The following is a 14,503-nucleotide window of genomic DNA, read 5'->3' as shown; positions in this document are numbered from 1 at the left end:
TTGGTAGAGATGGGGTTTTGCCATGTTACTCAGGCTGCTCTTGAACTCCTGCATTCAAGCAATTTGCCCTCCTCTGCCTCCCAAAGTGCTGAGATTACAGATGGGACCCATCATGCCTGGCCCTAACATTTTTTAGTTAATAAAAAAAGAAGAAGAGTTGCTATAAACACTTCATCCATGGTTTAAGGTGCAACCTATATATAAGCTGTTTTCAGGCCAAGTGCGGTGGCTCGCAACTGTGATCGCAGTGCTTTGGAAGGCCTAGATGGGAGGATCAGTTGAGCTCAGGAATTCAACACCATCCTGGACAACATAGCAAGACCCTGTCTCCACCACACACACAAAAAGATAAATAAGCCAGACTTGGTGGTGTGTGCCTGTAGACCTTGCTACTAGAGAGGCTGTGGAAGGAGAATGGCTTGAGCCCGGGAGTTCAAGGTTGCAATGAGCTATGTTTGCACCACTGCACTCCATCCTGGGTGACAGAGCAAGACTCTGTCTCTAAATTTAAACTAATATCTTTAGCCTGGAGCGGTGGCTTATGCCTGTAACCCCAGCACTTTGGGAGGCTGAGGTAGGTGGATCACGAGGTCAGGAGTTCGAGACCAGCTTGGCCAATATGGTGAAAACCCCATTTCTACTAAAAGTATAAAAAATTAGCTGGGTGTGGTGGTGGGCACCTGTAGTCCCAGCTACTCAGGAGGCTGAGGCAGGAGAATCACTTGAACCTGAGAGGTAGAGATTGCAGTGAGCAGAGATTGTACCACTGCACTCCAACCTGGGCGACAGAGCAAGACTGTCTCATATATACATATATATATATATGTAATAATATATATAATATTTGTATTTTAGAGACAGGGTCTCTAAAGTTACAACACCATACATCTGCATCTGTGGAATGTATTTACATATATTCCATATATATATACACACACGGTGTCATAATTAGCCCAGATGAGAACTGGGATGCGATCCCATCTAACCTTCCAAAACCATCTCCCTGGCATTCCTATAACCTCCCCTTTCCACGCTTCCAGAGGACTCACACCCATGGAGCCAAGAAACCACACCAGTGCGTCTCCATTCATCCTCCTGGGACTCTCAGAAAACCCGGAGCAGGAGACGCTTCTCTTTTCTCTGTTCCTCTGCATGTACCTGGCCACTGTCGTGGGGAACCTGCTCATCATCCTGGCCATCAGTGTAGACTCCCACCTCCACACTCCCATGTACTTCTTCCTGGCCAACCTGTCCCTGGTTGATTTCTGTCTGGCCACCAACACCATCCCCAAGATGCTGGTGAGCCTTCAAACCGGGAGCAAGGCCATCTCTTATCCCTGCTGCCTGACCCAGATGTACTTCTTCCATTTCTTCGGCATCGTGGACAGCATCATAATCGCCATGATGGCTTATGACCGGTTCGTGGCTATCTGTCACCCGTTGCACTACGCCACGATCATGAGCCCACGCCTCTGTGGTCTGCTGGTCGGCGCCCCCTGGGCGTTTTCCTGCTTCATCTCGCTCACCCACATCCTCCTGATGGCCCGCCTCGTTTTCTGCGGCAGCCACGAGGTGCCTCACTACTACTGCGACCTCACTCCCATCCTCCAACTTTCGTGCACAGACACATCAGTGAACAGGATCTTCATCCTCATTGTGGCAGGGATGGTGATAGCCACACCCTTCGTCTGCATCCTGGCCTCCTATGCTCGCATCCTTGCGGCCATCATAAAGGTCCCCTCTGCAGGAGGCAGGAAGAAAGCCTTCTTCACCTGCAGCTCCCACCTGTCTGTGGTTGCTCTCTTCTATGGGACCACCATTGGCGTCTATCTGTGTCCCTCCTCGGTCCGCACGGCTGTGAAGGAGAAAGCGTCTGCCGTGATGTACACAGCAGTCACCCCCGTGCTGAACCCCTTCATCTACAGCTTGAGGAACAGAGACCTGAAAAGGGCTCTCAGGAAGCTGGTTAACAGAAAGATCACCTCATCTTCCTGACCGCCAGGACTCGGGAACTTCCAGGGGGTACAATGTATACATCTGGGGGTCTTGGGCTAACATCTGGAATTGCATGTATTGGAAAACCAGGCACTTTGAATTTTATTATTATTATTATTTAGAGATGGGGTTTCACTATGTTGCCCATGCTAGAGTGCAGTGGTGTGATCATAGCTCACTGCAGCCTCAAACTTCTCTGTGTGTGTGTGTTGTTTTACTAGAGATAGGATCTCACTGATTTGGCCAGGCTGGTCTGGAATTCCTGGGGCTCAAGCAATACTTCCTCCTCAGCCTCCCAATGTCCTAGGATTATGGGTGTGAACTACCACACCGAACCTCATTTTGAATTTTTTGTTCGTTTTTGTTTTTTGAGACAGAGTCTCACTCTGTTGCCCAGGCTGAAGTGCAGTGGCACGATCACAGCTCTTTGCAGCCTTGACCTCCCTGGCTCAAGTGATCCTCCCACCTCAGCCTCCCCAGTAGCTAGGACCATTGGCACATACCACAATGCCCAGCTAATTTTTGTGTTTTTTTTGTACAGACAGGGTTTTGCCATACTACCTAGGCTGCAGAAGTTTCAAGGGAAATCTCAGGATGGTCTGGTTACTGCTTTTCTTTTTGTTTTCTTTTTAGTTTTTGAGACAAGAGTCTCACTCTGTTGCCCAGGCTGGAGTGCAATGGCATGATCTCTGCTCACTGCAACCTCCGCCTCCCAGGTTCAAGCGATTCTCCTGCCTCAGCCTCCAGAGTAGCTGGGACTACAGGTGCGCATTACCATACCCAGCTAATTTTTGTATTTTTAGTGGAGATGGGGTTTTACCATGTGGGCCAGGCTGGTCTTGAACTCCTGACCTCAGGTGATCCACCCGCCTTGCCCTCCCAAAATTCTGGGATTACAGGCATAAGCCACTGTGCCTGGGCTGCAATGACCTTTCCTGTCATTTTTGTTTCTACCTGTGGACAATGCTTGATGCCTCGGGGACATGGGGGTGAAATGGGGTGCAAAAGGAAGAAGCAGGGAAGATATCCCAAGAATAATATCTCAGGGCTAAGCAAAGAAGGCATGTGATCAAAATCCCACTGAGAGTTCTCCTAATGGTACAGAAAATGAGGTACAGAAAAGAGAACTGGGCTGGACACAGTGGCTCAAGCCTGTAATCCCAGCACTTTGGAAGGCTGAGGCAGGAGGATCACTTGAGCCCAGGAGTTTGAGACCAGCATGGGTTGTGCTTCTGTACTCTAGCCTGGGTGACAGGGCAAGATGCTGTCTCAGAAAAAAAGAAAAAGAAAGAAGAAAAAGCCAGGCACAGTGGCTCACGCCTGTAATCCTAGCACTTTGGGAGGCAGAGGCAGGCAGATCACTTGAGCCCTGGAGTTAGAGACCAGCCTGGGCAACATGGTGAAACCCCATCTCTACAAAAAATACAAAAACTAGCCAGGCATGGTGGCGTGCACCTATAGTCCTAGCTACTCAGGAGGCTGAGGTAGGAGGATCACCTGAGCTCGGGAGGTCGAGGTTGTGGTGAGCCATGATTGAGCCACTGCACTCCAGTCTGGGGGACAGAGTGAGATCCTGTCTCAGAATAAAATAAAATAAGAGAAAGAAGCTAAACAAACATCAGTATGGGGATAGATACATAAATTGTGGCACTATTATGACATGTAATAGTAATGTTAGACTAAGCATGGTGAATGCCCACCAATTTCAGAGAGTGGTGGTCCCTGGGAAGGGAAGGAGAGGAATAAAAACAAATCAAGAGGACTTCATGTATAAGTGTTATACTTTATTGTTGTTATTATTATTATATTTAACATTTTAAATCTCTTTTCAAAATTAAAACTAATTTTTTTTTTGGCAGAGGTGAGCTCTTGCTATGTTGCCCAGGCTATGTTGCACATGCCTGTAAATCCAAAGCACTAGGATTACAGGCATGAACCACCACATCTGGCCTGTTTTGGGGTTTTAAAAGAGAAACCGAAAGACTGGAAATGTAGGTGAGTGAGTCTCAACTTCCTCTCTTGGAGTTCTCACAGTCAGGAGACGGGGACAAGAGTCAAGTTATTCATGGGTAAAATCTGGAACCAAACATCGGGAAGACTGAAAAGCCAGACTCATCTCATCAAAGCCCCATCTGCAGTCAAAAGAATGAGGAAAACCAGAGAAGTGTAGATTCCTTTTGTTTGTTTGTTTTATGAGACGGAGTCTCGTTCTGTCACACAGACTGGAGTGCATTGGTGCCATCTCGGCTCACTGCAACCTCCGCCTCCTGGGTTCAAGCGATTCTCCTGCCTCAGCCTCCTGAGTAGCTGGGATTACAAGCACACGCCACCATGTCCGGCTAATTTTTTGTATTTTCAGTAGAGACGAGGTTTCACCATGTTGGCCAGGCTGGTCTCGAACTCCTGACCTCAGGTGATTCACCCGCGTTGGCCTCCCAAAGTGCTGGGATTACAGGCGTGAGCCACCGCACTTGGCCAGATTGCTTTTTGTAGGGAGTAATTTATACTTAGGTGGGGAAGGAGTCCCTGGGATTTAGAAGACAGAATGAGAGCTGAAAATAATGAAATCTAGTTATAAATTATAAGAAAACAGGGGAAGTGAATATATCAAGGAAAGGGTCACCGATTAGTTTGGAATCTCACTTATAGAAATTCCGCTGAATTGTCTCTTATCTCATGGTTGTCCTCCAGATAGGATGGGAGAAAAAATAAAAAAATAAAAAACTGTTCAATTTCTCACAGCATGTATTGGGAGCACTTCAGATTACCTTGAAGACATCCTGAGGAATTCTCCATTTTTTTTCTCGGAGAATTGAAAGATGAAGATGGAAGATCTGTCCCCAAGCAGGGCAGATGAACCAGATAAGGCAATGCGCTCTTGGGCAAGAGGGAGCATCTAGGAAACAAGACTCAGGTGTGATGTTTCCTGACATGAGCGAGGCTGTTGAACAGAGTGGTCACCAGCAGACTATCTGCAGTCTCTGTGATCCCTAGGAGCTCAATTTTCAAAGCTGCTCTTTAGCTAATGTGTACAGTACTGTCATTTCTTCCCCTAAGGCAGCTCAAATCCTTAATGAGAACAGATCAGACGTGAGCACAAAGGGGGAATTCCTGGATGGCTGACTTCCTGACCCCAAGAGACAAGCCCTATGTCATTCTCTTCCTACCACATTTCCTCTTATCCTGAGGGTATCTCATTCTTGGGTCCTAGGATCTGACCTCAAGGGAGCTGGTGGAATCCTCCTTACACAGAATCCCAGCTTTCTCTGAGTCAGAAATTGTTTTTTTTTTTTTTTCCAAATTGAATCTCGCTCTGCACCCTGGCTGGAGTGCAGTGGTGCGATCTCAGCTCACTGCAACCTCTGCCTCCCAGGTTCAAGGGATTGTCTTGCCCAGCCTCCCGAGTAGAGTAGCTGGGATTACAGGCACACACAATACCTGGCTAATTTTTATAATTTTAGTAGAGATGAGGTTTCACCATGTTGGCCAGGCTGGTCTCAAACTCCTGACTTCAAGTGATCTGCCCACCTCGGCTTCCCAAAGTGCTGGGACTATAGGCGTGAGCCACCACGCCCAGCCTCGGGTATTTCTTTATAGCAACACAATAACGGCCTAGGACAGTAAGTTTCTGGAAAAGAAATGGTAACGTAATGTTGGCAAAATGCAGATAAAGCCCAAACCGAGTCTGAAACAAATGAAGACCAAAACCTAAAGTTGATACAATATGAAATGGTGGGGTGATGGAGACAAAGAAGTGGGGCCTGTGTGGGGCTTTAAATATTGGCCCTAAACTTGGGAAGACAAGGGGAAAAAAATGCATGCATTCATGATCAAAGGAATGATACTTACATCGTTTGGTATTTTATATAGTTTACTAAGGAATAATTCCATCACGATTGGAAATTACATTGACAGGCAAAAGCTATTACATATGAAAAATGAGAAAGAATTAGACAGTGGCTTCCAATGTAAGTATTAAGGAGAACAGGTCTTTTTTTTTTTTTTTTTGGAGTCTCGCTCTGTCGCCCAGGCTGGAGTGCAGTGGCGCGATCTCAGCTCACTACAAGCTCCGCCTCCCGGGTTCACGCCATTCCCCTGCCTCAGCCCGCCACCTCGCCCGGCTAGTTTTTTGTATTTTTTAGTAGAGACGGGGTTTCACCGTGTTAGCCAGGATGGTCTCGATCTCCTGACCTCGTGATCCGCCCGTCTCGGCCTCCCAAAGTGCTGGGATTACAGGCTTGAGCCACCGCGCCCAGCCAGGAGAACAGGTCTTTAAGAAGACAGGTCTGGCCGGGCGCGGTGGCTCAAGCTTGTAATCCCAGCACTTTGGGAGGCCGAGATGGGCGGATCACGAGGTCAGGAGATCGAGACCATCCTGGCTAACACGGTGAAACCCCGTCTCTACTAAAAAATACAAAAAACTAGCCGGGCGAGGTGGCGGGCGCCTGTAGTCCCAGCTACTCCGGAGGCTGAGGCAGGAGAATGGCCTGAACCTGGGAGGCGGAGCTTGCAGTGAGCTGAGATCCAGCCACTGCACTCCAGCCTGGGCGACAAAGCGAGACTCCGTCTCAAAAAACAAACAAAAAAAAAGAAGACAGGTCTTTCCGGGGGGGTGGGGGGGGGGGTGGGGAAAGGCCGGGCGTGGCGGCTCAGGCCTGTAATCCCAGCACTTTGGGAAGCCCAAGAGGCAGATAATTTGAGGTTCGGAGTTTGAGACCAGCCTGGCCAAGATGGTGAAATCCCATCTCTACTAAAAATACAAAAATTAGCCAGGTGTAGTGGCGGGCGCCTGTAATCCCAGACATTTGGGAGACTGAGGCAGGAGAATCGCTTGAACCCAGGAGATGGAGGTTATAGTGAGCAGAGATCATGCCACTGCACTCAAGCCTGGGTGTTAGAGTGAGACTCTGAAGGGGTGGCCTGCCCCTCCACACCTGTGGGCGTTTCTTGTCAGGTGGGATGAGAGACTGAGAAAAGAAATAAGACACAGAGACAAAGTATAGAGAAAGAAAAGTGGGCCCAGGGGACCTGCACTCAGCACTGGCACTGGTCTCTGAGTTCCCTCAGTATTTATTGATCATTATCTCTACCATCTTGGAGTGGCAGGACAATAGGGTAATAGTGGGGAGACAGTCAGCAGGAAAACTTGTAAACAGAGGTCTCTGTGTCATAAACAAGTTTAAGGAAAGGTGCTGTGCCTTGATGTGCACATATACAAACATCTCGGTGCATTAAAGAGAAGTATTGCCGCCAGCATGTCTCACAGTAAATAGAATATACAATCGAGTTTTACACCGAGACATTCCATTGCCCAGGGATGAGCAGGAGACAGATGCCTTCCTCTTATCACAACCTCAAAGAGGCCTTCCTCTTTTACTAATCCCCCTCAGCACAGACGCTTTACGGGTGTCCGGTGTCGAGCTGTCGGGCTGGGGGACGGTCAGGTCTTTCCCTTCCCATAAGGCCATATCTGAGGCTATCACATGGGGAGAAACCTTGGACAATGCCTGATTTTCCTAGGCAGAGGTCCCTGTGGCCTTCCACAGTGTATTGTGTCCCTGGGTACTTGATATGAGAGAATGGTGATGACTTTTAACAAGCATACTGCCTTCCAGCACTTTTTTTAACAAAGCACATTCTGCATAGCCCTAAATCCATTAAACCTTGAGTCCACACAGCACATGTGTCTGTGAACACAGGGTTGGGGCTAGGGTTATAGATTAACAGCATCTCAAGGCAGAAGAATTTTTCTTAGTACAGAACAAAATGGAATCTCTTATGTCTACTTTTTTCTCCATAGACGCAGTAACAGTCTGATCTCTCTTTCTTTTCCCCACAAGACTCCATCTCAAAAAAAAAAAAAAAAGGCCGGGCGCGGTGGCTCAAGCCTGTAATCCCAGCACTTTGGGAGGCTGAGACGGGCGGATCACGAGGTCAGGAGATCCAGACCATCCTGGCTAACACGGTGAAACCCCGTCTCTCTACTAACAAATACAGAAAACTAGCCAGGCGAGGTGGCGGGCGCCTGTAGTCCCAGCTACTCGGGAGGCTGAGGTAGGAGAATGGCGTAAACCCGGGAGGCGGAGCTTGCAGTGAGCTGAGATCCGGCCACTGCACTCCAGCCTGGGCCTGGGCGACAGAGCGAAACTCCGTCTCAAAAAAAAAAAAAAAAAAAAGGAAGACAGGTCTTTAAGATCCTAGGTAAGTAGGAAATGATAGATAAAAAGTGAAAGATAGGGAAAGCTGAAGTTATATGAGAAAACTCGTGGCAAATGTTCTCTGCTTTCCCCTTAAGTTTTTCTTTTTTCTTTCCTTTTTTTTTTGGAGACACAGACTTGCTCTGTCTTCCAGGCAAGAGTACAGTGGTGCCATCATAGCTCACTGCAGCCTTAAATTCCTGGACTCCAAGAATCCTCCTGCCTCAGCCACCCAAGTAACTGGGACTACAGATATGCACCACCACATCCAGCTATTTTTGTGTGTGTGCAAAAATGGGGTCTCACTATGTTGCCCAGGCTGGTCTCAAATACTTGGTCCTTGCGCCTCAGATTCCTGAATAGCTGGGATAGCCACTGTTTAGCCACCATGTCTAGCCTAAAATCAAGACATATGAACAAGAGAATTCACAAGTTTTCTGTTTCTCTGTTGCACCGAAGGCAGTTCCATCATGCCCCATCCAGTATCTTCTCCTTCTGGATTCAGGGTGTTTTTGATCTTGGGTTTGATTTGGCATGGCATGTACAACTTCAGAGTAATATGGTGAATGTTTTTTACCTGCTCTATCCCTAATGTATACCCACATTATCGAACTGCATTGCTCACCACTTATCAAAAATCCCATCGTGCCCTGACCCATCTCTGGCTTCTCATCTGAATTGGCACCAACACAGAGACCTAACACATTCAAGTCATTGGCACCTGACTCCCGTTCTCTAAACACCCAGCTATGCCATGATTCAGGATAATTTCTTTTCTTTCATTTTATTTTATTTTATTTTTTTTTTTTTTGAGACGGAGTCTCGCTCTGTCGCCCAGGCTAGAGTGCTGTGGCCGGATCTCAGCTCACTGCAAGCTCCGCCTCCCGGGTTCACGCCATTCTCCTGCCTCAGCCTCCGGAGTAGCTGGGACTACAGGCGCCCGCCACCTCGCCCGGCTAATTTTTTATATTTTTTAGTAGAGACGGGGTTTCACCGTGTTAGCCAGGATGGTCTCGATCTCCTGACCTCGTGATCCGCCCGTCTCGGCCTCCCAAAGTGCTGGGATTACAGGCTTGAGCCACCGCGCCCGGCCTCATTTTATTTTTGAGACAGAGTTTTGCTCCATCATCCAGGCTGGAGTGCAGTGGTGCAATCTCAGCTCACTGCAATCTCTACCTCCTGGGTTTAAGGAATTCTCCTGCCTCAGCCTCCCTGAGTAGCTGGGATTACAGGTGCGTGCCACCACGCCCAACTAATTTTTGTATTTTTCGTAAGGGCAGTGTTTCGTCATGTTAGTCAGACTGGTCTTGAACTCCTGACCTCAAGTGATCTGCCTGCCTCCCAAAGTGCTGGGATTATAGGCATGAGCCACTGCGCCCAGCACCAACTTCTTCACCCTTTCGGCCTTACTGCATCTCCTCTCCTAACGCATAGAGACCCCCAAGCCATCTATTCTTCAACTATGTTGCTATTTATTTATTTATTTATTTATTTATTTTTACTTTTGAGATGAAATCTTGCTCTGTAGCCCAGGCTGGAGTGCAATGGCATGATTTCAGCTCACTGCAACCTCCGCCTCCCAGGTTCAAGTGATTCTCCTGCTTTAGCCTCCCGAGTAGCTGAGATTACAGGCATGCGCCACCACGGCCAGCTAATTTTGTATTTTTAGTAGAGATCGAGTTTCTCCATGTTGGTCAGGCTGGTCTTGAACTCCCAACCTCAGGTGATCCACCCACTTTGGCCTCCCAATGTTCTGGGATTACAGGTGTTAGCCACCGCACCCTGCCAACCTAATTTCTTTAACTAGGTGACTGAGATTCAATCATATATTTTCCAAAACCTCAAATTCCCTACTCTCTGTCCTATCATAATATTTGCCCTGGAAAATTCTAACCATCTGTCTTTCCTGCCTACAAATTCTGCCCCCACGTGTTGATATGCGAAGTGCTAAAATTTTGAGGTCACCTAAAGGGGACTTCGACACTTCAGGAAATTTCCAATGGGCAAATATCTTTTCACAATTTTTCCAGGATTTTGAATTCACACCGTCTCAACTTCCCTCTTTTTTTTTTTTTTTTTTTGAGACGGAGTCTGGCTCTGTCCCCCGGCTGGAGTGCAGTGGCGCCATCTCGGCTCACTGCAACCTCCAACTCCCTGGTTCAAGTTATTCTCCTGCCTCAGCCTCCCGTGTAGCTGGGATTACAGGCACGCACCACTACGCCCAGCTAATTTTTGTATTTTTTTAGTACAGATGAGATTTCACCATGTTGGCCAGGATAGTCTTGATCTTCTGACCTCTTGATCAGCCCACCTCGGCTTCCCAAAGTGCTGGGATTACAGATGTGAGCCACCGCGCCCGGCCACAACTTCCCTCTTTAATAACAAATGATTTTACAACTTTCTGCAGAGAGAAATGGTAACAACAATGAGAAAGATTTCTCACCTTCTTTATTTTTTCTCTTGTCCTAGATTTGAGAGATTTCTCACCTTCTTGACACTAGTGCAAAAGTAGTCCAATAACAACATCATCAGTTCTTTCTTCTTTCACTCTGCAAGCAATAAGATGTCTGCCTTCTTCTCTAAAGCCAGTATCTCTTTTTTCTTTTCTTTGAGACGGAGTCTCTGTCACCAAGGCTGGAGTGCAGTGGCACGTTCTCCAGTCACTGCAACCTTTAACTCTTGGGTTCAAGAGATTCTCCTGCCTCAGCCTCCTGAGTAGCTGGGACTACAGGGACACACCACCACGCCTGGCTAATTTTTGTACTTTTAGTTGAGTCGGGGGTTTCACTATGTTGGCCAGGCTGGTCTCGAACTCCTGACCTCGTGATCCACCCACCTGGACCAAAGTGCTGGGATTACAGGTGTGAGCCACCGCGCTCGGCCATCTCCTACTTTTCTATGCAAGCGTTTCTCATCATTGGCTCCACTGACATTCAGGGCCTGTTATTCCTGTTAGAGGGAGTAGGGCATTCTATACTCTAACCACTAGATGTCAGTAGTAACCCAGGTAGTGGTAAAACCAACAGTGTCTCCACAGGTGGCACAATTGTCCCTGTTAGGAATCACAACGGGGCCGGGGGCGGTGACTCACGCCTGTAATCCCAGCACTTTGGGAGGCCGAGGCGGGTGGATCACGAGGTCAGGAGTTCGAGACCAGCCTGGCCAAGATGGTGAAATCCCGTCTTTACTAAAAATACAAAAATTAGCTGGGCGCGGCGGCATGCACCTGTAGTACCAGCTACTTGGGGGACTGAGGCGGGAGGATCCCTTGAGCCCGGGAGATCGAGGCTGCATTGAGTTGTGCACTCCAGCTTGGGTGACAGAGCAAGACCTTGTCTCAAGAAAAAAAAGAAAAAAGAAAAAAAAAACCGGCATGATACTGGCATAAAAACAGAAACATAGACTAAAGGAACAGAACAGAGAGCCTGGGAATCAATCCAAACATATACGATGAACTAATTTCCACTAAGGGCACCAAGAGGACAAAATGGGAAGAGGATAGCCTCTTCCGTAAATGCTGCTGGGAAAACTGGATTTTCACACGCAAAAGGATGAAATTTGACTCTTATCTTACACCATACACAAAAATCAACTCAAAATGGATAAAAGACCTAAATGTAAGACCTGAACCCATAAAACTCCTAGAAGATAACACTGGGGGAAAGCTCCTCAATATTGGTCTTGGCAAAGTTTTTTTTTTGTTTTTTGTTTTTTGTTTTTGTTTTTTTACACCAAACGATCAGACTACAAAAGCAAAAATTAGTAAATAAATAGGACTGCATCAAACTAAAAAGCTTCTACATAGCAAAGGAAACAATCAACAGAATGAATCGGCAATCCATGGACTGGGAAAAAATATTTGCAAGCCACGTATCTGATAAGGGGTTAATATCCAAAATTTATAAAGGACTCTTATAAATCAATGGCAGAAAAACAAATAACCTGATTTTAAAATGGGCAAAGGGTCTGAACAGACGTTTTTTCCAAAGAAGGCATAAAAAAGGCCAACAGGTATACGAAAAGGTGCTCTACATCACTAATCATCAGGGAAATGCAAATTAAAACCACTATGAGAGATCACCTAACAATCTTAAGGAGCGCTATTATCAAAAAGATAGGAGAGGCCAGGCGCAGTGGCTCACGCCTGTAATCCCAGCACTTTGGGAAGCCGAGGCGGGCGGATCACGAGGTCAGGAGTTCGAAACCAGCCTGACCAAAACCAGCCTGACCAAAACCAGCCTGACCAACATGGAGAAACCCCGTCCCTATTAAAAATACAAAAATTAGCCGGGCATGGTGGCATGCGCGTGTAATCCCAGCTACGCAGGAGGCTGAGGCAGGAGAAATGCTTGAACCTGGGAGGCGGAGGTTGCGGTGAACTGAGATACCGCTGTTGCACTCCAGCCTGGGCAACAAGTGCGAAACTCCATCTTAAATAAGAAAAAAAAAAGATGTGAGATGAATGTTGGCGAAGGCATGGAGGAAAGTGAACCCTAGTACACTGTTGGTGGGAATGTTGATTGATACAACCTTTGTGGAAAACAGTATTCAGGCTCTTAAAGAAATCTACAACAGAACTACCACATGACCCAGCAATTCCTCTTTAGAATATATGCCTAAAAGAGATGAAATAGTCACCTCATAACGACGTCTGCACTCCCATTTTCATTGCAGCGTTATTAACAATATCCAAGATACGGACACAGCCTGAATGTCCATTGATGCTCACATGAATACAAAATACAAAATAGCAGCTATGTAGTCTGAATATTCTATTATATCTGTTTTATATTTATAGATGATGTCAACATTAATATCATATGTTAATATTATATATTTTACATTATATTAAACATTAATTAATATATTTATATTTATATATGTTGTATATAAGTATATACCTATTACGGAATAGATATTCCATTATATGTAATATATGTAATATATCATGTAACATATGTAATATGTATATCATATAATATATTATATGTATAACATATAATATATGATATACATATTAGATATATATTATATGTATGTATGCTATATATTATGGTGTAGGTATTATATATTATGAAATATATATTACATTATGTAATATGGAATATAGATTATATATTATATATGAATATTTTATGTCCATATATGCCATACATACTTTATACATACTATATATATGTGCGCCATGGTCCATCCCTCAATAATATATTTTCCAAAACATCAAATTTCCTTCTCTCTGTCTATTATAATACCTGCCCTGAATAATACTAACCATCTGTCTCTCCTGCCTACGTAATTCTGCCCCAACTCCTTACATGGGAAGCCTTGGTTTCCTAAAGTGTTGAGATTACAGGTGTGAGCCACTGTACCCAGCCTGATTCTGGAACTTTGTATATGCAGACTCCTCCTGCTAAAATAATATATCTTATATACAATATATATTCCATAATATACATAACATGCATACATATATTATTTTAGCATATATTATATAATATACATTAACAATACAAAATACATAATTATAATATAATAAATATAATATATATATTCCATTATGTAAAACATATATATAACAGAACATTATTCAGCCTTGAAATAGGAGATCCTGACATTTATCACAAGATGAGTGAACCTGGAGGACATTATGATAAGTGAAATAAGTCAGACACAAAAAGAAAAATATTGCATGATATCACTTATATGAGGAACTTTTTTAATCAAGAGAGACAGCTCAAATACATATATAAAGAATGATGCAGTGGTTATCACAAGCATGAGAGTTGGGGAAGAAATGGGGAGATGTGGGGCAAAAGATACAAAGTAGCAGATACGTAGGATGAACACCACACAGGTCACGGTGATTTTATGCCCTTCCCAAGGTGTCATTCAGAGGCACGCGGTCTCCATCTGACCCTCACTGGTGATATTGATTTGATCACCTGGTCCAGATGTTGTCCAATTTCTTCGCTGTGCAATTTCTATTACTTTTTCTCCACTCCAACATATGAGCAGTTTATAGAGAGACATTTAAGGCAATGCAAATATTCTGCTCGTCATGCAAATGTCTCCCAGTTGTGTCATGTAGATGATAATTCTTGCCTGATTCAACCTTTACCACTATGATGGCTACAAAATGCTGTGGGTTGTGGCTGAGAATTTGAGTCTTGAGTAGAAATTGGAGAACTATGCTGGACCTCAGATTCCACCCGGGCACGACCGCCATGCCAATCCAAGCTTCAGAACTACAATTCCCAGCATTCTCTCCGCCCCGGCTTCCGTATTAGATGCAGCCAATGAAGTACCGCGAG

At 45.6% G+C, this 14,503-nt stretch overlaps 1 protein-coding gene across 1 annotated transcript; it reads left to right on the top strand.

Annotated features, from left to right (window-relative positions):
• Positions 1–993: 993 nt before the first annotated feature.
• LOC117076349 (olfactory receptor 1M1) lies at positions 994–2,016 on the top strand. The gene has a single exon (XM_033199735.1). It carries the CDS (start codon positions 1,054–1,056, stop codon positions 1,993–1,995), a length of 942 nt encoding a protein of 313 aa, XP_033055626.1. The 5' UTR covers positions 994–1,053; the 3' UTR covers positions 1,996–2,016.
• The last annotated feature ends 12,487 nt before the right edge of the window (positions 2,017–14,503 follow it).

Source organism: Trachypithecus francoisi, unplaced genomic scaffold (assembly GCF_009764315.1).
Source record: "Trachypithecus francoisi isolate TF-2019V2 unplaced genomic scaffold, Tfra_2.0 Lachesis_group5, whole genome shotgun sequence".
Classification (NCBI taxonomy): Eukaryota; Metazoa; Chordata; class Mammalia; order Primates; family Cercopithecidae; genus Trachypithecus; species Trachypithecus francoisi.
Note: the sequence above shows the minus strand (reverse complement) of the source record. Positions and strands in the feature narration are given on the sequence as shown.